Source organism: Petaurus breviceps, unplaced genomic scaffold, assembly GCF_028583685.1.
Source record: "Petaurus breviceps papuanus isolate PSGF00001 unplaced genomic scaffold, PetGlider_PUasm1.0 91041, whole genome shotgun sequence".
Classification (NCBI taxonomy): Eukaryota; Metazoa; Chordata; class Mammalia; order Diprotodontia; family Petauridae; genus Petaurus; species Petaurus breviceps.
The window spans coordinates 39,883,423-39,907,575 of NW_027187400.1; the positions used below are offsets into that span (position 1 = coordinate 39,883,423).

Here is a 24,153-nt window from a genome sequence, read left to right on the forward strand (position 1 = left end):
GTAGAACAGCACCTGGCCTGTTGCAATAGTCTTGCGACTGAAGGTGATGGAGCCCGGACCAGGGTGGGGGCGGTGGAGACCAAGACAACCAGAGGTCAACGGGAGTCCTTGCTGGGAGAGTTCAGATTCCAAAGGTGGAGAGCAGAGCTGCAGGGTTATTGTCAAAAATTGCTGCGGGGGTTATAGGTCTGAAGCTGGGAAAAGGAAGTAGCCCGGTTTTCCCAAAAGCAGGACATTTCTCCCTCCTCCCCCTCCCCCAATTAACCAATCAATAAGCCTTCATGGAGTGCCCACTTTGTGCCTACCCACCTTATGCTAGGAGATGAAGATACTAAAGCAAAGCTGGGATGGGGTTCTGTTGCAGGAAGGGGTTAGCACAGGGTGGGAGGGCTAAGTGGCCCCTTTGGGGAAACCTTGGCGTGCCCACCAAGAACATGCCCTTCACAGCCTGTCCAGGGCCTCTGCCGGTGCCAGGCGCCGAGGGCGAGCTGGGCTGGTGAGATCCAGGAGCCCTCCCCGCCCAGGCCTCTCGGGACAAGAAAACAGAGTCAGCCAAGCAGCTCTCTCTCCCTGGCCCCGCGCCCAGCCCTCGGGCGGTGGGTCCAGCAGGCGCACCCGCCAGGGGAGCCGCACGCAGGCAGGCAGGCTGGGTGGGTGGGTAGTAGGTGGGAAAGAGAAGGAGAGAGAGAGAGAGAGAGAGAGAGGGAGGGAGCGGCGCGTCGGGGAACCGCTCCCCCTCCCTCCCTTCCTCCCTCCCCCGTACACCATCCCGGGGAGGCGGCCGCCTGCCTCCAACGCCCCGGGCCCTTCCTTTTGTCCGCTGTCCCCGACCTCCGGCTGCAAGGGGGGAGGGGGGGAGGCCAGCGCGTGACTGACAGCTCGCGGGGGCGGCGGCCAATCGCGGGCCGGCCTGGGGCTCCCGGGAGGCGAGGCGAGCCGCCCATTGGCTGGCGCGAGTGTGGGAAAGAATGCAGAGAGGGTTTCACACGAATGGGTGGCGGCTGTGGCGGCGCAGGCATAAATAGAGGCGGCGGCGGCGGGAGCGGGCGCAGCGCGGCAGAGCGCGGCACTGATCGAACGGCTCCTTTGCGCACTGCTCAGGCCAAAGGGCTGGGAGGGAGGCGACTGGGAGCACGCACGCCAGGCTCGGAGGGCGCGCGGAAATTGGCACGCCCGTAGCCCTGTCAGCCCAGAGGCAAGGCTAGGGACCTGGCACCCAAGTCTCCAGACTCCCCTCTCTCTCTTCCACTGCCACAAGTTCCAAGCAGCCTTCGCTGGCCATCGGGACCGGAGGTGTCCTCACTCCCCCCACCCACTAGGCACTAGGTGTGTTGGGAGACCTTGGGCAGGCCCCAGCCACTAATTTTTCTTGCTCACGATGCCGGCGGACACCCTGGAGAAGCCGAGGGCCTCTCCTCTGGCTGGAGCGCCGGCCAGCGCCAGCCAGACTCCAGACAAACCCAAGAGCGCTAGCGAACACCGCAAGGTAAGGACTGTGGTTGTAGATGAGAGCACGAGCCAGAACCTGGGACTGTCGCCCCACCCCGGAGTTGGGGAGGTCACCATCAGGGTTCTGGGGCCGGGGTTACAAAAAGATGCCCAGCCCCGAAACCGGCCATGGACTCATGCCCATTCTTCTCTTTTGCTCTGTAGTCGTCCAAGCCCATCATGGAGAAGCGGCGACGAGCGAGGATCAATGAGAGTTTGGGGCAGCTCAAGACCCTAATCCTTGACGCTCTAAAGAAAGATGTAAGTGTGAAGGCACGAGCCGGGAGTGGGGGAGGGGGACAGTCGAAGGGAAGGGGAAAAGGGAGACGACTTGGGGTGTGTGGGGTCGCACGGCCTCATCTGCATGCTCTGTTCCCCAGAGCTCCCGCCACTCGAAGCTGGAGAAGGCAGACATCCTAGAAATGACTGTCAAACATCTGCGGAGCCTGCAGAGGGTCCAAGTGACAGGTGAGCCTGCCCCCCCCTTGTGTGTGGGGGCGAGGGGGGAGCGGGGAGTGTAAAGTCAGGGTAACTGGCAGCCCTGGTGCCCACCACGAGCTCCCCCTAATCTTGACCACTGTATGTTTCCAGCTGCCCTCAGCGGTGACCCGAGCGTCCTGGGCAAATATCGCGCCGGCTTCAATGAATGCATGAATGAGGTGACACGCTTCTTGTCGTCTTGCGACGGGGTCACTTCGGACGTGCGCTCTCGTCTCCTGAGCCACCTTGCCGCCTGCCTCAACCAGCTCGGACCCGTACGCTATACTCCACCCGGAGTTGTCCAGCCCTCACATCTGTCTCAACCTCTGCACGTCCAGCTGCCAGGGACCGCGGCTGCCGCTTCTGCCCAGTGCAAAATGAGCCCGGCTGGAGCCTTGTCACCGAAAGTGTACAGCGGCTTCCACCTGGTGCCCGCACACGACGGCCAGGCTGTAGCTTTCCTCATCCCCAATCCCACCTTCGGGCCTGCCCCGGGCTCGCTGCTCCCGACCTACCCCAGTGCCGCAGCGGCTGGGGGAGGTCCCGCGTCCGGGGGAGCGCTGCCGGGCGCCCCTCCTCCTCCCGCTGCCGGTGGCGCCACCAGCTCGCCGGTGCACGGCCTCACCTCCTTGGGAGGTAGTGGGCCGCGGGCGGGCAGCCCGGAGGAGGACAGATGTGAGCCTGTCTGGAGGCCGTGGTGAGCCCCCGCTTCTGCGCGCCAGCCGCAGCCGCTGTCAAACCTCTCTTACTCAGACTTTGCGGGGGAGGAAGAGCTGTGGAATGGCCCCAGGCCCGGCCCTTCTCGGAGGGAAGCCTCTCTTGTCCAGTTAGTTCCGTTTTATGGGACGCTCGAGTGTGTCAGGCAGACGAGACTTATTTATTTCCACAGGCTGGAGTTTCCGCGTCGAGTCGTGACTTGTTCCTAGTGTTGATGTTTTTTTTTTTACATATATAAATGCTTTCTTGGAAACTTTTCAAAGTCCCTCGTTTTTGTAGCTGCCGCCGTTGACCTCACACCCCCAGCTAGTAACCTGTAGCTCGGAGGTCTGGGTAGTATTTGGTGGGGTCTGCCTCCGAGTCCAGCTGCAGCCGGAGTTTGTTTGAAACGGCCCCCTGTTGGGGCGGGGGTGGGGGGTGGGAGTGGAAGATGGAGAGACAAAGGGAGAAAAGAAGCAACTTCCTGGGATCGCCTGGCTAACTTCTTCCCGCCACCTTTTCCTTGCCCCGCCCCTTGCCCGCCTCTAGAACGAGTGGGATTGGTGCAGAGAAAGGCCCCTAGCTTCCCTCCTCCCTCCCCCCCCACGCCTTCCCGGGGGCATCCTGGGGAGGGCCCAATGAACTAAGCCGTGGGTGAGGGGTGGGAAAGAGCCGGGTTTTGCATCCCTTTTAATAGAGACGGAATATATCTTTATTCCTGAAGTAGTGTCCAGCTTTAAAACTCAATGATCCTGACTGGGGGGCTAGTCCTGGCACCACTGATCCATTTCCACGGTTTAATTACTGGCTGGGATGGAGGGGGAGTGGCACTTAGCTTGGTCATCTTGGGCTTCAGCTTTCACCTCACCCACCCTCACCCTTCCCAGGGCGGAAGGAAAAGTTAGAGGCTATAAAGCAGTGATTGGCCCAAAATTAATAACCGAGACTCATGTTCAGGCGCTGTGCCAGCCACGCACCCCCAGTGCCTTCAATCTGATGACATCAGCTCAGTTCTCCGCTTCATCTGACCTGTGAAAGTCCAGGGCTGAAAAGCAGGGGCACCATTATCATCTCCTTAAAAGCTCCCAGAATCAGAACCCGCAGATTGAGCTGAGCCCCTTGGCTACCCTGAGAGATGTCCCCCTGGGGTCCTTCCTCACTTGCGCACCAGTGAAAACCTGGTTGTAAGGGTAGATAAAAGCAGGTGTCCTGTAAGAGCGAATGAAAAGGGGACAGCAGGGCCAAGGGGCCCCCTGTCATGCTAGGATTCCAGTAGATTCGGGACCCTGGGCCTATGATGTCAGCTGTCTCTGTAAGGCAGGGCCTGAAACCTCTGCATCTAGGGTAGGCCCAACTTCACTCCATATCACAAACACTTGACCTCATGTCTCCCCTGTGGGCTGCCCTGTAGTGAGCTCGGGAGTGGGGGAGGCCTCCCACAGAGCCTCCCCATCCCCCCACTTCCCCAACCTGATCTGACCTACCCACCTGAAGAGGAAAAGGAATGTTAGACAAGGGGTGGAAGTGAAGACTGGCCAGGGCTCCCTGCGGGTGGGAAGTAGGGCCCCATCTAGAATCCTAATTCCATTTCCCTGCCCCCAGGAGTTTATCTCCCAGGCTGCTTTCAGGCTCAGTTAAGGAAGAGTTTACTTAGTCTGGGGCAAATCCTGTGCGTTTCCAGATGTGCTGCCCTTTGCAGGGGTGCTGGGATTGCTTTTGGACGTATATATCGGCATGTGAACTGTGTCCTTGTTCCCCTTGGCATTTGTTCTTTATAAGTCAATTCATAATAACGGGTAATTCTATGAATTGGGAACTGAACAGGTGAGGGGACTAAGGCCTAAAGAGGTGCAAGAAATAGCTGGAAGGGAGATTTGAACCCAGGTGGGGAGTCCAGGACTCATCCCTATACCCTTCATTCAGTTTGTGAAACTCTTTACAAGTCATCTCATTTAAACCCCAAATCCCTGTGGGGTAGATGCTATTCATAGTCCTATTTTCCAGATGAGAAAAGAGTCACAGAGGGTCTAAATGAGTCACCTGTGGGTCCCAACAATAAAGGCGAACAGGCCTCCAGGACTTTACAAGCCGCAAGTCTCCAAGATGCTCACCACTTTTCATCTTATGAGATGGACAAGAGATACAGAGAGAGAAGCTAAGACTGTGGTGTTGAGCAGAAGGCATGTAATTATTTCCCCTTTCCCCTCCCCTCCTATTAGGATTCTCTACTCTCATCTCCCAGCCTTCTGTGATCTTAACTCCTCTGGCTGAGAATCAAGTAAAGTCCACCCCAGTGATGTCCAATTTAAAAGATGCTCTTCAGCCCTGTCTGACTCTTCAGGGCACTGTGGACCACAACAAGTCAATATGGTTCATGTGGTTTTCTTGGCAAAGACACTGGAGGGGCTCGCCATTTCCTCCTCCAGTGGATTAAGGTTAAGTGACTTGCCCAGGGTTACACAGCTAGTGAGTATCTGAGGTCAGATCTGAACAGGGTCTTCCCAACTCTAGGTCTAGTGTTCTATCCATTGAGCCATCTAACTGTCCTGAAACAGAAATAGGGGCTGCTAAGCCACATGAAAAGATCACTGAGGGCCACATACTGAGTCAGAAAACTGAATGTTAATATTATGTGTGTTCTGTTTATTTTGTTCACTATTTCCCAATTAGATTTTAATGCAGCTAAGGATTCATGACATTTCTGGTCCATATAGTACGTACAGACCAGTATTGACAGTCTAGTCAATAGCTACAAGGCAGATCAGAAGAGAAATAGACTTGTGATCTACACTGGCTGGACCCCAGTCCAGGCTTCCTTCTGGCCTTGCTGTCACCTCTCGGGTCCCTCCTCCCAGTGACCCATAACCTCTCAGGCCCTTCCTTCCCTGGTCCAAGGGTCAGCTGTCTTCATCCAGGGGTTTTTAATTTGGGGTCTCCATACCATGACTAGATTTCTGGGAGGATCCAAGAACTTGGATGGAGAGGTAGGGGTGGGAATTACATCTTTCAATATTTTCCTTTATGTCCCCAGACAGCCTATGGGTCTATGACCAATAATAATAATAATTTAAGAACCCTTATTCCTTTACCAAGGAAGACAGAAGGAATAGAGGTACCACTGGCCTGGGCTCAGGCTGGTAAATTTCCATTCTTATTTGCAAGGTTCTATTCCTGGAAGTTCTCTATAGAGACTAAAGCCAGTCTAGCCCCAGAGTCCTCTGGGAGAACATTCTGAGTTTGAGGGTATCCTGGGTTCTCCTGAAGGGCCAGAATTGGGGAGTTGTGGCCCAGCCTGGGTGGTGAGATAATTCAGACAGCCCTGTGAATAACCTAAACATTAGCTGTCATACCTTAGGAATGAGAAGGGGTTGCTTTGCTCCCTTGCCAGTAATCAGACTGAGAAATCACCCTGCTATGACAGAGAGGAAGGCGGCGTTTCTGGGGAAATAATTCAACAGTAAGAAACAGCTGCTCCAGGCTGGGTGTGGGGTGGGTATTTCTCAGGGGCAGCTGAGGCCCTCAGGGATAAAGGTTGGGGGGAGGAGGGTGGTGCTGAGTGAGGAGGACAGGTGAGGAATCTGCTTTAGTGCAGAGATTTCTCCCCCCCATGGTGAGACTCAATACTTGCCCGCCTATATTTAACTCTGTGTCTAGGGGACAGGTTTCCAGTTTCACTGGGAAAGCTGTTTCCCTGTCTCCTGGTCTAGACACAGAGATAAAGGGAAAAAAATACAAACCAGGGAGTTGAGGGGAAACTGAGGTCGTTGAGGGTGAGGGAGGGGAACTCTAAAGTATGGGGGTAGGCCCCTGAGATCCTCAAGGTGTGATGAAAGGAGGTAACCACTCCCCCCAACCCACCCCCCCAAAAAAAGTAATGGGAACCAGCCTTCCTTCTGGAAGAGAGCCCCTGCTACCCCCTGGGATAGCACAGATGGCAGTGTCCAGGAGCCCAGCCCCATGCCCTTTCACCTTGCTCTGGGATCCAACAAGGTCCCCATCTCAGAAGAATAGCTTCTGACTGACTGACTGCTGTTCCTCCTGGCTCAGACTTCTGGCCTCCATGCTGCTTCTGCCTACACTTCAGATACAAGCTTTGTTGGGGATAGGGGGTTTGCAGGGGGGAGCCACCCAGCCAAGGTTGTCTCCTAAGCCAATAAGGCAGGAAGGCCTACAACTGTCCCTATCAGAAGAAAGGAAGTTCTTTTTGTCTCTGTACTCTCAGCACTCTGCACAGCATACACTCCAGACTATAGTATGTCTATATAGTATATATTACTACACCATAGACTGACCTTCATTCTCAAAGAGGGCCAAAATGACATCACTGTATTAGAATCAAGTTTCAGTGTGTCCCACACAGGCCAGGCATAAATAGTCCAAGTAACCATTTGGGGCGGAGTATCTAAATTGGCCTTTCTTTTGATAGGAGGCATTTAATAGACGTTATGTTTTCTGATGGAAAGAAATCTAGAATGAGGGCTGCAAGGGACCTTATGGGTCATCATCTAATCCAACTGACTTTTCTTTTAATAGATGAGGAAACAGGCAGGGAGAGGTTAAGTGACTTACCCAATATCACACAGGTAATGAGTAAGTGAGTGGCCCTGCTAGGCCATGAACCCAGGTCATCTGGCTTCCAAATCCAAGGTCCTCTGATTGTACTCCTCCTGTCTTCCAGAATCTACTTTCCCCTAATAAGTAACACCAGTCATCTTCACCCTGACCTATCCACCCCCTGATTCCCTAAAGCTGGCCTGTGGACTGGGAGCATTGGCCCATTTCACAGGAGAGGCGACTAAGGAAGTCAGGAATTTTAGCAGCTCAATGATGCCCAAACAAATTCCAGGGCAAGAGAGACAGGATAGTTGATTTCCCTTTGACTAACAAACAAGTAATTTGTGAGGAGCAGAGGTCCCCAGACCCTCCCCACCCTGAAGTAGCAGTCCTTCTGCTCACTCCCTGGGAAAAGGGATAGGGGAAGTAATCCTTGGAATGACCTTGGCAAGGTCAATGGGGACAGAAGGGTGCAAGACAGGCAAGTGAGGATAGTGAGCTGAGAGCTCATTGGTCACTGGGGGAGCAGCCTGAGAGATGACCAGTCACCAAGAAAGGGTCCTGAGTGGTAATTGGAGGCAAGGGCCTAAAGACAGTTGTCATTGGTTACTGGTAGGGGGGCCTGAGAGGTCATAGACCACTGATGGGAAGGGCCTGAAGGGTCATTGGTCACTAGTATGAGCTGGTGTGAGAGGCTTGAGAGGTCACCATTTGCCAATGGTGAATCACCCATCGACGACTGAAAATGCACTGGTCATCTCACCAACTTTCTTACCACCTAAACTAAAAATCATGTCCAGGTCCAGAACCATGTTCATTTCATGCTGCCTTGGGACCCACTCTGTCCAGGGGGTCTTCACTATGACCTGAAAGAGACAGAGAGGTCACTGATGATTGGGAGAAGGGTCATGAGTGGTGAGTGGGGAGAAAGGCTGAGGAGTTGCTGACTTCTGGGAAATAAAGGTGCAGAGAGGTTACTTGAGAGAGAGAGTCTGAGAGGGCCTTAGTGGTCACTGGTGGGAGGGGCTTGAGAGATCACTGGGAGAGGGGACTTGAGTGACCATTGACCACTGGCAGAAGGAGCCTGAGGGAGTCACCGTGTGCCCAGGGGAGTCATGAAAAGTCACTGGTCAGTAGGTAGGGGGAAAGCCATTTTTGAAATGCCTGGTATTTTTTCCTACTTCCGCCAAGCTAGGGTGTGGTCTGAATTTTTCTCAAACCTCTCCCCCCCCCCCAACTTCAGCTTATCTCCCCTGGGTCTTTGGGAGGAAACTAAACCTGGCCAAGGCCCCTACAAACAAAGACCACTCTGCTTCCTCCTTCTGGGAAATAAGCCCCTCCACAGGTCATCTCCCCAAGATCAGTTACCCCAGACCTCTGGCCCTCTGCTTCTCTGGTGCCATTTTATTGTCCTTATTTAACCAAAGTCAGATCTCCCCCACCCACTGGGGCCTGCCCCCTCCCTCCAGGCACTGAGGCTGGCCTGGGAGGGACTGATTGGGCAACTGGTTGAGTGGGTGGGGACCCACAGGCCACCCAAGGACGACCAAAGGTCTTTCTGGAGGAAGGCCAAATCTGCATCTGAGTCACACACAACACAGCCCAGACACCTAGAATTCGGGGTCATCATGTCTGCCTGCCACCCTCCCCCAGCTCCCTTGCCTCATGGGGGATAGTCCTTCAGAAGGCTCATGCTCCCATTCCTGTCTCAGTGTGAAGGAGAAAACCTTCTTCAAATGAAGCTCCACCCACCTCAGCTCAGCTGAATTCTAGGGGAGGGCTCCAACTTTCCACCCCAGCCCCTGCTTCTTCTCCCCATTCTCCCCATGCCTCCAGTACAGGAGTAGCAAACACAGATTTTTGGATAAACCAATTAAAATCCACTTCCAGGAGACAGAAAAAATGTGTGGGGATCTTTCCTTAGCTGTCTGTAGAGGTGACTAAACCCCTCCCAAAACCAGTCCAGCTCGGGAGCCCCAGTGACTCTATTTCTTTATCCGGGAGGGAGGTGAAGCCTCTCTAGTTGGCAGGGTGTGAAAGTCTCCACCCAGGACACCTGGGTTCAGTGCCACCTCTTCCCTAGGAGTCCCTCTGCACTCAGCCTGAGGGTTGAACCACGTGGGAAACTGAGAGGAGAAGGTCTTGAAGAGGGGGGGGTGCTGCCAAGGAGGGCCATGGGAGGCGTGGGCCGGGCAGGGGGCACAAGCTCAGACTTGCTCTGGAATGAATTGACTCAGGCTTTCTCAGATACATTTTCCCACCCAAAGACTGGCATTTTCACAGCTGGGGAGGCCATGGGAGGGTGGGGGGAGGAGGGGGGCAGGAATGGGGAAGAGAAGGCTTTCAAACTCAGCCTTACTAGTTCCGTCAGAGGTGCTGGAAAAGCTTAGGAAAAGTTAAATCCAGATAGCTTGGGTGCCAAAGAGGAAGAGACTCAGGACAGCTGGGGCCTGGGTGAGCTCCCAAAGGCTAGTCTCCTGGGCCAGATCCAAATCCTCCTTCTGTGGGAACTGGAGACAAGAAAGACTGTTTCTGTGAACCTCAGTTTTCATGGCCCATCAAAATGGATAGGCCTCATTGATAACCCTTCCTCTGGCCCCCCAGATGACTGAGGTCTGGAGTCCTTAACCTTTTCTCCCCAGGGCTGTCAGGCTAGTGAAGTCTGTGGGCTCCTTCTCAGAATCATGCTTTGAAATAACAAAAGAAAATAGTTAGGGTTATGAAGGAAGCCAGATGAGAGTGAAATGACATTATCAGCAGTGTTATTTTTAAAGAATCAAAAAAAAAATCCTAACAAAAATCCATGTTCGAAGACCCCAGGTTAAGAACTGTTGATCTAGTTGCAACAGAAGTGTGTGTGTGTGTGTGTGTGTGTGTGTGTGTGTGTGCCACACACTGGTGAATAAGTCGCTTTTCCTGACACCTGCTAAGAAGTGGCTTCACCCTCAGCCACCAGGATCTCCCCATCTTCCACATACTTGGCCATGCCCGGCTGGGGGGGAGGAGGAGGCAGGGGAAATGTCAGGTAGCAGGAACCCCCAGGGAATACCAAAGCCATCCCCATAGGACAGTAGCTGAAGGGGAACGCGGGAGGGTTTGAACCTTGACCCTGTAATTTCTATTATACGCATTGCCCATGTCTGGTCCCTGCCCTCTGGGAACTTCCATTTTCCAGAAAGGAATCCCCAAATACAAGGTAATTTCAGTAGCTAGGAAGCTAGGAACAAGTTCTTGGTGACTGTTGCTATGTGCAGTGTTAGAGGAAAATTCAGCCAATTCTGTAACCACTTCCAAGAGACCTGAACTTGGAGATAGCTTTTTCTGGGATGGACAAGAAAAAAAGTATTGAAAGTAAGAAAAAGTCGTTTCAAGGGGGAGAGAAAGCCAAGAATTTGGTAGAGCAAGAAAGCAAAGTGAAGTAAGCCAAATGTGGGGGCCTTCAGATCACAAGGAAATGATGGAAACTGAGTCTCCAGAGTTAGGAATGGCTAATCTGGACCTCAAAATGAGATATTGAGAAGCCGCCTCCCTGCTTAATTTTGCAGAAGTGGGGGCCTATTGATGTGTACAATGTCCGACTTTGGGGATATGGAAATAAATGGTTACAGACTGACTGAAGGTGGTATATGATTGATTTTGTTGAAATAATTTCTTCCCTTTTTTATTCTAGCTCTCCAGGAGGGGAAGGGGTTGGGATACATTGGGAAATGCAAGTGATATAAAAACAAAAGATTAATTAAAATTTATTTTAGACAACTTTTTAAAACAAATTTTACAATTGTCAAAACAAAATCTTTTAAAGCAAAGCCATTTATAGGAAGCTAAAATCCCACCTTCCTTCTATACCGGAATCCTTTCTCTTTCTCTCAATTCTAGAACCTTTCCTGTTATGATCTCCAAATTCTCTTGTCTTTAACTTGTTCCTATGTAGTGATTTGTATACTGTCTCTTCTATTAGATTGTAAGTTCCTTGAGGACAGGGTTGTCTCTGGTCTTTCTCTGTACCTCAGCCTTGGGCCTGGCTGGTAGTATGGATTTAACAAATGTTTATTGATTGACTGAAGGCAGAAGCGAGAATGGACAGCCTTCTATACCGGAAGGGAAGAGACAGACCATGCAAAGGCATGAAAGTCTGGAGAAAGTAAGAAACTAGTTTGACTGGAACAGAGACTAATAGCTTGTGAAGAAGAGTAAGGTAAAATAAGGCAATAAAATAAGGTAAATGGAAGGGCTAAGGATTTGGAGATATTTTGAAATCAAGATTCTCAGAGATATGGAATACCTGTAAACTTTCGTCTATGAAACTCTGGAAGAATCTACTCTACACTCTCTGCCAGCTTTGAAACATATCCCGATTCTTTTTTTTTTTTAATTTCTTTCTTAGGAGGTAATTTGGGTCAAGTGACTTGCCCAGGGTCATAGAGCTAGTAAGCACGTGAGGGCAGATTCGACAGGTCCTGACTCCAGGACTGGTGCTCTACTCACTGCACTACCTTGCTAGCCAGAAACCTATTATATGTCAATGTCCATCCATGCCCTAGAAAATAAAGGATGGAGAGGGGACAACCTCCTTCTTTTGAGATTCTGGTGACTGCCTTCCTCCTCCTCCTCCCTGGGGAATCAGCCCCCCACCATCCATACACATTCTAGGATAAACCCTCAGATCTTCATTGCTCCCTGGCCACTCTCTGCCTCAGTTTCCCCCTCTCTGAAACAGGAGAGGGCCAGCAGCCCTCAGAAGGGGTTCCCCAAAGTCAGCATTAGGGGGAAAGGCCCAGGAAGCTGAGATAGAAACTACTCAGCTTATTCTTTAGTCTTAGGGTCTTCATTGCTCTAGAAAGTTCTAGGACATTTTCAAGATGTTATACAGTTAGGGCAGAAAGAGCTCTTAGGAGTGACCTCATTTTACAGAGGAAGAGACAGGACTCAGAAACTTACGTGATTTGTCCAAGATCACACAAGCTTGGATTTGAACTCAGGGCCTTTGGCTCTTTTCAGTCCTGCCATACTGCTCCAGGTTACCTGGACAAAAGTCACTTTATGGATGGGGATCTCTAAGGGACACAAATGGGCTGAAGGAAGGGCACTTCTGGACACCCTCCGCTATTCCAGGGCCCAAGAAGCATAAGAAGTGTGGAAATTAAGGGTCTCTCTGGGACCACAGACATCCCTGCCTGCCTCTCACTTAAATCTAGGAAGAAAACCGAAATTTGGAGAGAAACAGAAGGGTGTAGAAAAGGAAGGGGAGTGGGAACAATCAGTCAGGGAATGAGCATTTGCATAGCCCCTACTACCAGCCAGACACTGTGCTAAGCCCTTTACTCACTTTCCATCCCTACTACAAGAGTAAGAATAATAGCATTCATAGACAGTTTCAGGTCTGCAAAATGCTTTGTTTTTTCTCATCTGATCCTCACTATAATTCTGGTGAGGTGACATGCTATTTGTTATGCCCATTTTACAGGAAACTGAGGCATACTGCCGTTAAAGTAACTTGCTCAGGATCACACAGTAAGTGACTGAGGCTGGATTTCATAAATCACTTGACCACTCCGTGCCTCAGTTTCCCCATATGTAAAAAAAGGAGGCAGCTGTACTGGATGACCGGTGGAGTCCCTGAGCCTATGGTCCTTGGTCACTTGCCCTGTCTGGATCTTAATTTCCCTCTGAGGTGCCTTTTGGCTCCAGATCCGGGATCTGATGATTCTGTGAGATCTGAGAATGTGCTAACAGCAGTGGGAAACCCGACTTAGTGGAGGGTGGGTTGTGGATTAGAGGTGTGAGGCCCAGCAGCCAGAAGGGGAGAGGCTGCAGAGGGTGGGGGTTCTGAGAACACCAGAGAAGTCTGCATTTGCTTTTACCTGAGAGCCTGTTCCTAGAGGATGTGTTCGCCCAAGGGAGCCCTTCGCCTTTCCAGAGGACCACCCCCAGACACACACATCAATACTGCCCTGGAAAAATGACAGGCATATTAATGAAGAGAAGGCGGCTTGAGGTGGGGGCGGGATCTGGGGGCCTGACTAATGACCATCACCTCCAAAAAGAAATTTTAAAAATACCAGTGGAGAGCACTCTGGGCCATAAAGGGCTGGTGACCCCCGGCTTATCCCCAGCTCTTCGGCCCTAGGAGACTTGGATGCCTCAGCACAGACCCAGCTCTCCCCCTCCCTCTCTGCTTTGCCCCTCCCTGGCTGGCGGCTGGGAAGGTGTTTCATCCATTATTCAGCAGGAAAAGTCTGGAGAACAAAAGCTCAGATAAAAATAGTCAGCTTTCCCCCCCCTCCATCTCCTCCTCCTCCCCTCCTCCCCCACTGAGTTAGGCTGAGGGCTCCTGGCCTGGAGGTGGAGGTGAGAGATGGAGGTGACCTGAAGACGCCCCGAGACTCTGGAAAAGTGAGGGGGCAGGGGGAGAAAGGGGGTGTCAGTGGGAACCCTCTCCCACCCATACACCGCTCCCTCAGGAAGGCCTCCAGACCGATCTCAAGGTGCCTATGTGTCTGCGGGCGTGACTTGCAAATGTGTCTTTGTGTCTGTGTAAAAGCGGGCAGGGGCTGCGTGTACCTCTGTCCGCGTGTGTTCGTGTCCGTGAGCGCAAGTGGGCAGACACGAGGATCTCTGTGTATGGGTGTCAGTATCTTACTTTGGGCGGCTGTCTGGTTGAGTTGGTATGTGTGTGTGTGTGTGTGTGTGCGTGCGCGTGGGCGCGCGTGTCTGTTTGCATGGCTTCACCGGTAGCTGTGCCTGTGTGCTCGCTTGCACGTGGATCACCGCGTTACTGCGTGGGGATCGCGTGTTCGGTCCAAGATCATCGTCTCTGTGTGGCTGTGTGTATTGGTGTGTCTGCACACCCGGGGAGTCCCGGCTGGGATCAAAAAGGAGGGAATTCCCCTAGAGGCTGGAGGCGGGCTCAGGCTGGGCAGAGCGTCCCGGGCCCAGGAGACCCCCCAGGGGCTAGCAGGGCAGGCTGGCCTTGGGACTGGCCGCGGACAGCCGCTCACAGGCTGGGGAAAACCTGGAGAAAGGCTTGGTTGCCCCGGCGACCTGCTGGCGGGCCTGATGGGCCCCATTAAACTCCAATCACATGTAAATCTCCTGGGGGAGGGGGGGGCTGCCTTATTTATGAGCCCAGGGTGGAGGCTGAAGTGAGAGACTGAGCCTGGGGAGGAGGAGACGGGGGAGGGGCGGGGAGAGAGACGGAGTCGGGGAGGGAGGGGGAGAGAGATGGAGAGAGACACAGAGATAGACACAGGGAGGGAGGGGAAGAGAGGGCGGGGAGAGAGATGGGAAGAGAGAGGAGAGAGAGAGAAGAGAGTGGGGAGGGAGATAGAAGGGGGAGAGAGAGAGAGTGGGAGGGACACCGACCTCCCCTGGGGCGAGGCTGAATGAGGGCAGAGCCAGACCTAGCCTGGGAAGAAAGCTAGAAATGATAAAGACCAGAGGTTGGGGAAAGAGATGAGCCCTACATTAAGAGCTAATGGCACAAAGAGCCGCTCAAATCCCGAGTCTTTGAATTGCCTTGGACAAAAGGGGGGGGAGGGGGGAGGATAAGCATTTATTTAGCACATGCTGAGGCAGACAAAGGTGAATGGACTTGCCCAGGGTCACACAGCTAGAATGTGTAGGAGGCTGGCTTTCTCCGGGTACGTTTCTCTATCCACTGAAGCCACCTGGCACTGGCATCATGGTCCTCCCTGGGCCTCAGTTTTCTCCTCTGTAAAATGAGGGGGGTGTTGGACTAAGTGGTCTCTAAAGGTGCCCTTCCGGATGCAGGTCTTCCCCTCTGGCCTGAAATAGGGGAGAGGAGAGAGATGGGGTAAGGCAGAGGTGGGGGTGGGGAGAGGAAGTAAACAAGGGAAGCAGACCTGGGAAAGGGGGCAGAGAGAAGCCTCATAAATGCTTGGGGAATGACTTCCCTCCCAGCTGAGAGTGAAGGGGGTGGAACCCCGTGACCTGTTAATGGGCCTCAGCCCTCCCCTCTTTGTCACCCCACAAAGGGTCCGGATTTATCACCCCCACACCCCCATAAGCTGGGGCCCAGAATCTCCTCTCCTGTATTTCCGCCTGCTCCATCTCCCCACCCACTGAGGCCCAGAGCTGGGGGTGGGGGCCAGCAAACCCTCCATCTGGTAGCACTTACTGGGGGAAATGATGCCCCCTTTGTCACACCTGTCCCCTTCTGTCCCCTGGGTCAGTACAGAGGGCGGGAGGGAGATGGGCCAGGGAGAGCAGTCTTCACCCTCATTGGGGTCAGTCAGACAGGGTTACCTTTCATTTATTTTGAGACAAGCAAGGTGAGAGACTGAGACCCAAGAGTGAGAGCTGGCCTGGAGAGGTCAAGATGGTGGGCAGGAGACAGAGACAATGTAGAAAATCCTTCCCCTCTGCTGGCAGGGTGACCTGTCCATGGTCACACATCTCATTTGTGTCAGAATCAAAGCTTGAACCCAATCTTTGGACTCAAAAATCAGTGTACCCTCTGCTCAAATTTACCACTTAACCTCTGCCACAGTTTCCTCATCTATAAAATGAAAATAATAATAGCACCTACCTTGCAGGGTTGTTGTGAGGACCAAATGAAATCATTTATTTTCAAAAGGACTTAGCATGATTACTGGCTGTGTGACCCTGGGCAAGTCACTTACCCCTGACTGCCTCCAAAAAACCAAAAAGCAAACCATAAAAAGGAGTTAGCACCCAGTAGGTACTACAGAAATGCTTCTTCTCTTCCCCTTATCCTCTCAATCCCAATTATTACCAGATCTTCTGGCTAAATCCCTAATGGGCAGAAGCAAGAGCTGAAACCAGGGTCAGTCCTACAACTAAGGGTAGAGACTGATGTGCCTGGGAGGGGGGGAAAGAGGGGAGGAAGAAGAGAATCTGGAGCTGAGAGTCCGGAGACCTGACGTTGCCCTTCCAGCTCTCTGTGTGACTTTGACTAAGTCATTTCCCTTCCTGTGGTTTCTATGGGTATCAGGACAGAGATGGAAGGGCCTTGGAGGCCATTGAGTATGACCCTGTGGCTTTGCTTTCCTTCTCAATAAAAAGAAAGGGTAGGGAGAACTGTCTTCTGGCTCAGCTATTGCAAGACTAGGGGTCTCATTCTAAATATTTAAAGAACTCTGGGAAAAGTCCCACCCCTCCTCCACCTCAGGGATTCTGGAGCATCCAGTCCTAGGAATCAGTTAAGAGCTGTGCTTAGTCCCTGGTTTTCCCAACTGTGGGGCATGACCTGTGGGGGAGGGGATCAAGCCCCTGGCTGACAGAGAAACCCCATTTCCCTCAAATCAATGGCCCTGATGTTAAAAACAAATTGATTCTTTCAGTGAAACAAAGTACATGAGAGATTTTTTTTAAATGCTGTAACTGCTGAGTGACAGTAGTATGTGGCCTGTTGTCTGCTGCCTAGGAACCAAGGTGGAGGAGGCCCAGGGGCCCCTCCTGCCTCCTTCCTAGCCCCCAACTCCCAGTGTGTGCTGCCCTGGGCTCCATCTCCTCCTCCCACTCTCACACAGGCACTGGGGCCTCCATGGGAGGGAGCGAGCCCGTGCTCATGTCCCCTGGAGCCCCAGGTAATCAGATACCACCTCGAAGGAGAGGGGGGCTAGAGCCCATCTCCTCCTTGATACCCATGGGACTCTCCCGTTGATGAAGGGAGTTCTTTGGGCTGGGTACAATCAATGAATCACTGCTGCTGGGGGGGGGGGGCGCAGCCACAGCCCTATGTATATCTTTCTCCCATCCTTTGTTCTGAGTAACTAAGGGGATATAGCAAGCTGGCCCCTGATCCTGTGTGCAGACCTGCCTGAGGACCACACCCAGACCAGAGAGCAGATGGTGCAGGCTACCCTCCAGCCTCAGGCCCCCATCTGGGAATGTTCATGCCCAACCCCCCCCCCCCCCCCCCCCAATGGCCAATTCCGACCCACCCAATCACCCCCCCCCCCATCAAAGATGGCATAGCCTAGCTCCAGGGAAACCCCAACCCTCAATTCCCAGTTTCAACCTTCTCAAGACCAGCCTGACCGAGAGAAGGGCAAGTGTGGGGAAGGTCCTAAGGTCACTCCTCTTCACTCTCTTTTTAATGCTCCCAATCAGAACCTCCATATTAATATCACTATTAACAGAGACTGCCCAGGTTGGAATCACTGCATCCACACACCAGCCTGATCCAACACTGATTGGGGCTGGAGCTCTGACCTCCATTTTTCCAACCTGGGCTAGTTCACCTCTCCTTAGGGGCAGAGGCCCAGACTCCCAGGAGGCCACCATACTGGTACCACATTAGTGCAGACACCCATTTGGCTTAGCCCATCACAGCTCAGAATTCCTGGACCCAAGTCACCTACCTGTCTCAGTCTCCCCCACCCCTGCCCCCAATTCTTCCATAGATCTCCTTCCCCACCTGTAAAAGGCTTCCTTTGTCCCATCCCAGTTTTCCTGGGCCCCCTACCCATCAAACTAGAGGGTCAGCTTGGCAGAGTGGTAAATGACACTGAGTTAGGGAGACCTGGTTCACTGTGTGACCTTGGGCAAGTTATGTCAATTCTCTGGGCCTGTTTCCTCATTTGTAAAATGAGGGGGTTAGAATACATGGCCTCTTAGGACCTTTCCAACTCTTGGATTCTGTGATTCTGGGATGATCCTTTATTACGCCTCCAAGATTCCCCAAGGTGCAGCTTTCATACTGTGGCTACAGAGTCAGGCCAGCCCTGGACACAAGAAACTATGGGTTCAAGTCCTGACTTTGACTCATTCCCACTGTGGCAGCTAGAGGGTACCATAGCACCTAGAGCCCTGGGCCTGGAGTCAGGAAGACCTGAGTTCAAATCCAGCCTCAGACATTTCCTTAGCTGTGTGACCCTGAGCAAGTCACTCTCCCTCTGTCTTGGTGCTCCAGGCACCTCTTCAGGACTGGACATTGCCCAGCACACTCTGAGTGCCCTGATATTCCTCTCCTCAGTCTCTTCAGCACCCAACCAGTGAGGAAGGGTGATGGGTCTGCCTTTGTGGGGCCCTGCTTTCTCCTCATGGTGCTTGGCAATGACTCAAGAAGGTTGTATAATAGAGTAGAATGAGCAATGTTTTTGGAATCAGGTCCTGGGTTCAAATGCTGACTCTGCCAATGACTGTCTATGTGACTCAACTCTTCCCCTTCAACTTATTTCTTCATCTCTGAGATGAGAAGTCTGGATTACATGAGTCCTCAAGGGGCTCATCCAGATCCAAATCTTGGATCTAATTTTGAAATTGAGATGGTCAGGGGTGAAGTAGGCTAATGACTTAGGAGGGAGCCTCTAAGGACTGACAGAATGGGAGGTCCCCAGGGCCACAGGCACAGGCCTCCCCAGGCTCTGTGGCCTCAGGAGGCAGGGCTCAGCCAAACCAGAGGAGGCCAGGTTCTGGGAAATTCAGTACAAACTTACAGGGGCCACGGTGGCCATCCAGTCCAATCCATACCTGAAGGTAATTCCTGTTGACCACATTCAACGAGGCCGATTGTCCATCCTCAGTCTGAAGACCTTCAGGAGGAGGGAGCCCACCACTTCATGGTGAGCAGGTGTTTCCTGACACCAGGCCAAAATTGGCTTGTATTTACTGGCTGTGGGGCCAGAGGCAAGTGACTTCATTTCTGTGACTCAGACAACTCTCCAAGTACAACGTATTTATTAAATTGTAGGCAGATCGCACTCTGCAGTCTGGGGAAGGAGTTCCCATGCAATTATTTTCTGGCCAGGAGTAGGCAGACATAAATACAGAAACAAGGTTATAGATACATGCATGGGTCTAGACACAGATACAGACATAGACACAAAGATTTAGATACATATATAGGTCTAGACATACAATATAGACACAGACCTACATATAGATATGGACCTAGACACAGATATTCATACAGATGTAGAGGTAGGTATTGATACAGGTACTCTCCTCATTTCCCACCTGACTGAACGACTTTGGGACTCCTCTGATCCCACCACACCCTTCCTCACCTCCTTTCCATCTCTGTTTTATGTCTTGTCTTCCTCCATTAGAGTATAAGTTCCTTGAGAGAAGAGAGTATCTTTTAAAAAAAAATTTTATCCCCAGTCTTTAGCACATTGTAAACACTTAACGAATGCGTATTGACTGACACAGACACAGACACTAACATTTCTACAGAAGTACTTTATAATTATTTCATTTGATCTTCCCAACAATTTTGGGAGGTAGGTGCTGTTATTATCCCCATTTTACAGATGAGGAAACTGAGGCAAGTTAAATGACATGCCCAAGGTCATCTAGCTAGTAAGTGTCTGAGGATGAATTTGAATTTAGGTCTTCGTGACTCCGGCCCAGTCTCTATCCACTGCATCCCCTAGCTTCACTATTTTGATGTAAACAAAGTACAAAAGTACATGTGTACTACATACACAGGAACTCACATGTATATCACATAGGTGCAAGTGTAGTCACACATACACATAAACACACATACATGTGAATACACACTGCACTCATTCAATGGCTTCCACAAGACTAATTGATAAATCAGATATGAATTCAGGGAGAATTAAAATTGACTGAGCTAGGTTCTATCTAGAACTAGCATTCTGTTCAATATATTCTGATATTTTACATCTAAGGACATAACTTTCTGTTTTAAGGTCTCTTCCAACATTAATACTTAATGTTTTATATTCTGACATTCTAAATTCTAAAGTCCCTCCAGCTCTGACATTCCCTGTTCTAAAGACCCTCAGTTCTGATATCCCCTGTTCTAAGGGCCCTCCCAAACCTGAGATTCCCTGTTCTAAGGGCCCTCCCAGCCCTGAGATTCCCTGTTCTAAGGCCCCTTCCAACTCTGACATTCTCTCATCTAAAGTTCATGCCACCCAGCTCTGAATCTTAATATCCCATGCAAGTCTGCTCAGAAAAAAGACTCCATCATAAGGGGCAGGGGAGTGGGCAGGATTGGGGCAAAGGGAGCTAGCTGGGTGACCTTTGCTGGAAAAGCTTGAGACCACCCAGGCACATAGGTATGCTACCGTGTTTCCCGGATAATAAGACCTATCCCGAAAATAAGCCCTCCCCTGAAAATAAGCCCTATTGAGATTGCTACTGTAGTGAAGGTGATCCCCTGCGCTACACGCTACATTACGGTACCCTCTGTATGCACCATCCCCCCCCCCCCCCCCCCCATGAAACGCACGCCGCGCTCCGAGCTGCAGCAGTGAGCGCGTCATCCTGTTCTTCCCCAGTGATTTGCTTGCTGGCGCCATTGAGAGCAGTGCTGGAGGAGAGCTGAGGCAGGACAACATAAGCCCTCCCCTGAAAATAAGCCCTCTGGTGTTTTTCTTTCCAAAAAAATTTAATAAAACAGTGTCTTATTATCGGGGAAACACGGTAGGAGACCTGGGGTCCAGAACCACCTCAGGTACCTCAGGACTCACTACTGACATTTAAATAGACTCTTCTTACCTTTGCGCAGCTGATCCTCACAATCAAACTGTGGGGCAACTAGCACAAACATCATGCCCCCCTTTTACAGCCAAGGAAACCAAAACCAGAAATTGTCACTAGATTGAAGAATTTAAAGACTGATTTCTGTCCACTGAGCCCACCCTTCTTTCCCTGCCCAACACTGAATTTGCTGTTTGGCTGGGGTCTGATTGATTTACCATTTACTCTGTGCCTTGGTTTCCTCATCTGTAAAGTGGGGAGAATCATATTCCTATTCCCCTTGGCAGTGGTTGTGAGGAAAGGCTATTGCAAACGTTGTAGTTACGTCCAAATGGAAGGTGTGAGCATGGTACAGATGGTATGACTGGCAGTGTCCACAGCCGCTCTGGAGCCCTGCCCGCCCTCCCAGAAGAGCCCCCATACACCAGTGATCAAAGTGGCAAGTGTGGGACCTGAGTGGCCCCAGCCAAGTGTAAGCTCTCTGTAGACTATTTGTCCTTTATCTTTGTATGCCCAGCACAGGTTGCCTACTTAATACATACTTTCTCAATTGAATTTAATTGACTTGAGTGACCTTTGACAAAGAAACCAGTGTCCAGTCCCCTTGACAAAACAGCTGTTAGGGCTTGTGACTCCTTCCCAGATGCCTGTGGACACCAGGGGATGGTTTCTAGCCTTATCATGACCAGATGCTGCATGTAGGGGGGTGTTCCCTTTGGGGGCTATTGCTTAGCTCCTTGGCACTGATGAGCATGGACAGGGCTCACCTCTGTTCACATACACGACCTCCTGAAGGGGTCTGGGGGGAGATGGGGACCAGAACTGGGCCCTCCAGAATACAGGGGAATTCCTGGGCAACTTATATAGTCAGTGGGCCAGAATTTAAAACCTGACTGCTCAGCTAACTGCCTGGGTGCTCATGGGAAGTAACCTCTCTGGGTCTCAGTTTCCTCACCTGTAAAATCAAAGAGTGACACCAAGTAAGCGTTAAGGCTCCTTCAGTTCTAAATCTCTCAGTTCTAAACATAGAGGGAAAAAGAAAAGGAGGAATGGGAAAGTGGGGGAGAGAGAGAAACAGGGAGGGAGGGACAAACAGATGAGAGAGAGAAAGAGGAGAGAAATGGGGAGAGGGAGGGACAGGAGAGATGGAAAGAGGGGGAAAGACAGAGAAAGAGGAGAGAGGAAAGAGAGGGGAAAGAGAAACAGGGTGAGGGAGGGACAGAGAGAGAAAGAGAGAAGGAGGTTGACAGAGAGAGAGAGAAACAGGGAGGGAAGGGCAAACAGGTGAGAAAGAGAAGAGGAGAGAGACACCGGGGGAAGGAGAGACAGAGAAAGAGAAAAGAGAGAGGGGAGAGGAAACGGGGAGGAAGGGAGGGAAAGAGAGAGATGGAAGGAAAGGGAGAAGGGGAGGAGGGGGGAGAGGGAGCTCGTGAAAAAGAGGCCTGTAGGGAGCTAGATGAAAGACTGAGGCCTGAGCTCTCCTCCTTTTCCTCGGGTGGGACAAAAGCCCAAGAGCCAGTCACTGGTCACTCCTTCTGGTCTGGCTGCCACCTTGGTGACAGCTGGGCCACCAGCCTGGGCCATTGTCCCTGGGGAGGGAGCAGACATGGCCCATTGCAGACAGAGGGATCTGGAGGCCTTTGTTGGGGCTCTGGGGAGAAGGGGGGTGGGTAAGGATAAAAATGGCAGGCGGGGGAGGGAGGGCCTGCTGTGCCCCATAAAGGCCGAGCTGCCCCAGGCCCAGCATACACTACAAAAGCACAGCCTCCCACTGGGTCTGGCCTTGGAACCTGATTTTTTCCCACTAACTGCCCCTGATTTATGGAGCTTGGGCCTGCCTGACTCTGGAAAGGGCAGGGAGGAGGGGCTCCTTCTCCCCTCCACTGGCCTCCAAGTGCCCTCTGCTTGGGCCGCAGGCATCCTGCCCCCACACCCCACCCCAGCAGACCAACCCCGGAGATTAGCTTTCCTTCTCTTCCAGAACATCTGGGGGGGTGTTTCCCTCCCCCTAAAAAAAAAAATTCTTTTGAATACTATAATCTTCCTCTGGAATGCAGAATCATAAGAGCTTTCTGTCACCTAGAGCTTGAGACCCCCCCACCACTTCCTGGTCTTTGATTGACTTACATCTATACTCCTACCTGGCTCCTCTGGGCTTTGTCTCAAGGCCCCTCCTGCCCTCCAATAAACCTCATTACCTGAGACTGGTCACTCCCTGTGTCTTCTCAGTAGTCCCAGAAAATGAGCACAGACCCTTGTCTACCCCTGCTAGGAAAGAATCTCTCCTCATCTCAAGAAAAAAAGTCTGAGCAATTGACTCACAGATGAATCTGTCCTAAGGAGGCCAAGTTCCCATGGCCCCCAAACGCAGTCCTGCACATTCCCCCTACTGATATACCCCCAAAACCAACCAAGGCTCAAAAACCAGTCTCATGGCTCTCTCATGAGCCAGAGAGAATGAGGAATTCAGCACATAGAAATGCTGGTTGAATTGAAGTCTCCATCTAAGTAAAGTGCCTACCAGAAGGAACTTGGGGGTTATTTGTACCCCTTACCCTCTTGTCTGGAATAGGATGACAAGGGGTTGGGGGTGGTGGGAGGTCAGGTATGGATGGCTGATGCCAGAGGTGGACGGCTCCTCCTCCAAGATCCTAAATTCAGACATCCTCCTTTCTGGCCCTAGTCTCCAGGCCTTCCGCCCATCGCAGTATTGCCAGAGCAATATCCCTCTCCTTCAGGCCCCAAGACCTCTCTCATTGTCCCTTGACCCAGACACCATATACTGTCTGCTCTCTGGTACCTTCCCTGCTGATCTCTCATTTTTGGCCATCCTATCTGGCAGCTTTCTGGGAGGGTACCCCACCAAACCTTTTCCTCATCCTTCAAGGCCCTACTTCCCATTCTAGCCCTGCTCACCCTCATCTGGTTTGAGCCGTCCACCTCCTCACACTGGACTCATTCCTCCTCTTCCTTTACAGTCTCAGAGGCTTATCTGGCCTTCTCTCCTCTGTGTCATGGCTAATCTCTCTGGATGATCTGTCCCATTCATCCCCAGTTCCTTCCTCAACCCTTACCCAAAGATTGTCCCTTCTCCCTCTCTGGGGCCCTTCGCCTCTGCCTAAACTCCGCCATCATAAGAGCCATAACAACCAATATGGTGCTGGAGCAGACCTTACAAAAGATGGGCAACCCTCAAATCCATTTCTTCTAAAAATACATTTTATTAAGAACTTCCCCTTTTAATCACCTCCATTTCACTTTTCCTGTCCAGAGAATGATATTTTAGAACTGAGCAGCTATGTGAATTGGTGGATAGACTAAGTGAATCCTGGAGAGCAGAGGACCGAAGTTCAGATTCTCCTTCAGTTACCTATGTGCAGCCATTTAAACTGTCTCAGTTATGTCAACTGTAAAAGAGATGCTGAGGACCCCTACCTCCCAGGGCTGTTGTGTGTTGTGAGAAATCTTTTCCTACTATAGAAATGCTAGATG

General features: G+C 51.7%; 1 protein-coding gene across 1 annotated transcript; it reads left to right on the top strand.

Annotated features, from left to right (window-relative positions):
• Positions 1 to 1,049: 1,049 nt before the first annotated feature.
• HES4 (hes family bHLH transcription factor 4) lies at positions 1,050 to 2,947 on the top strand. Its single transcript, XM_069079193.1, has 4 exons — positions 1,050 to 1,486; positions 1,654 to 1,749; positions 1,869 to 1,956; positions 2,080 to 2,947. The coding sequence occupies exons 1-4, from the start codon at positions 1,379 to 1,381 to the stop codon at positions 2,667 to 2,669; spliced, it is 882 nt and encodes a 293-aa protein (XP_068935294.1). The 5' UTR covers positions 1,050 to 1,378; the 3' UTR covers positions 2,670 to 2,947.
• Positions 2,948 to 24,153: the final 21,206 nt, after the last annotated feature.

Coding starts and splice junctions, on each gene's coding strand:
- HES4 (XM_069079193.1), top strand. CDS start 1,379: ATGCCGGCGGACACCCTGGAGAAGCCGAGGGCCTCTCCTCTGGCTGGA. Junction 1,487..1,653: donor GCGCTAGCGAACACCGCAAG/GTAAGGACTGTG, acceptor TTTGCTCTGTAG/TCGTCCAAGCCCATCATGGA. Junction 1,750..1,868: donor TTGACGCTCTAAAGAAAGAT/GTAAGTGTGAAG, acceptor TCTGTTCCCCAG/AGCTCCCGCCACTCGAAGCT.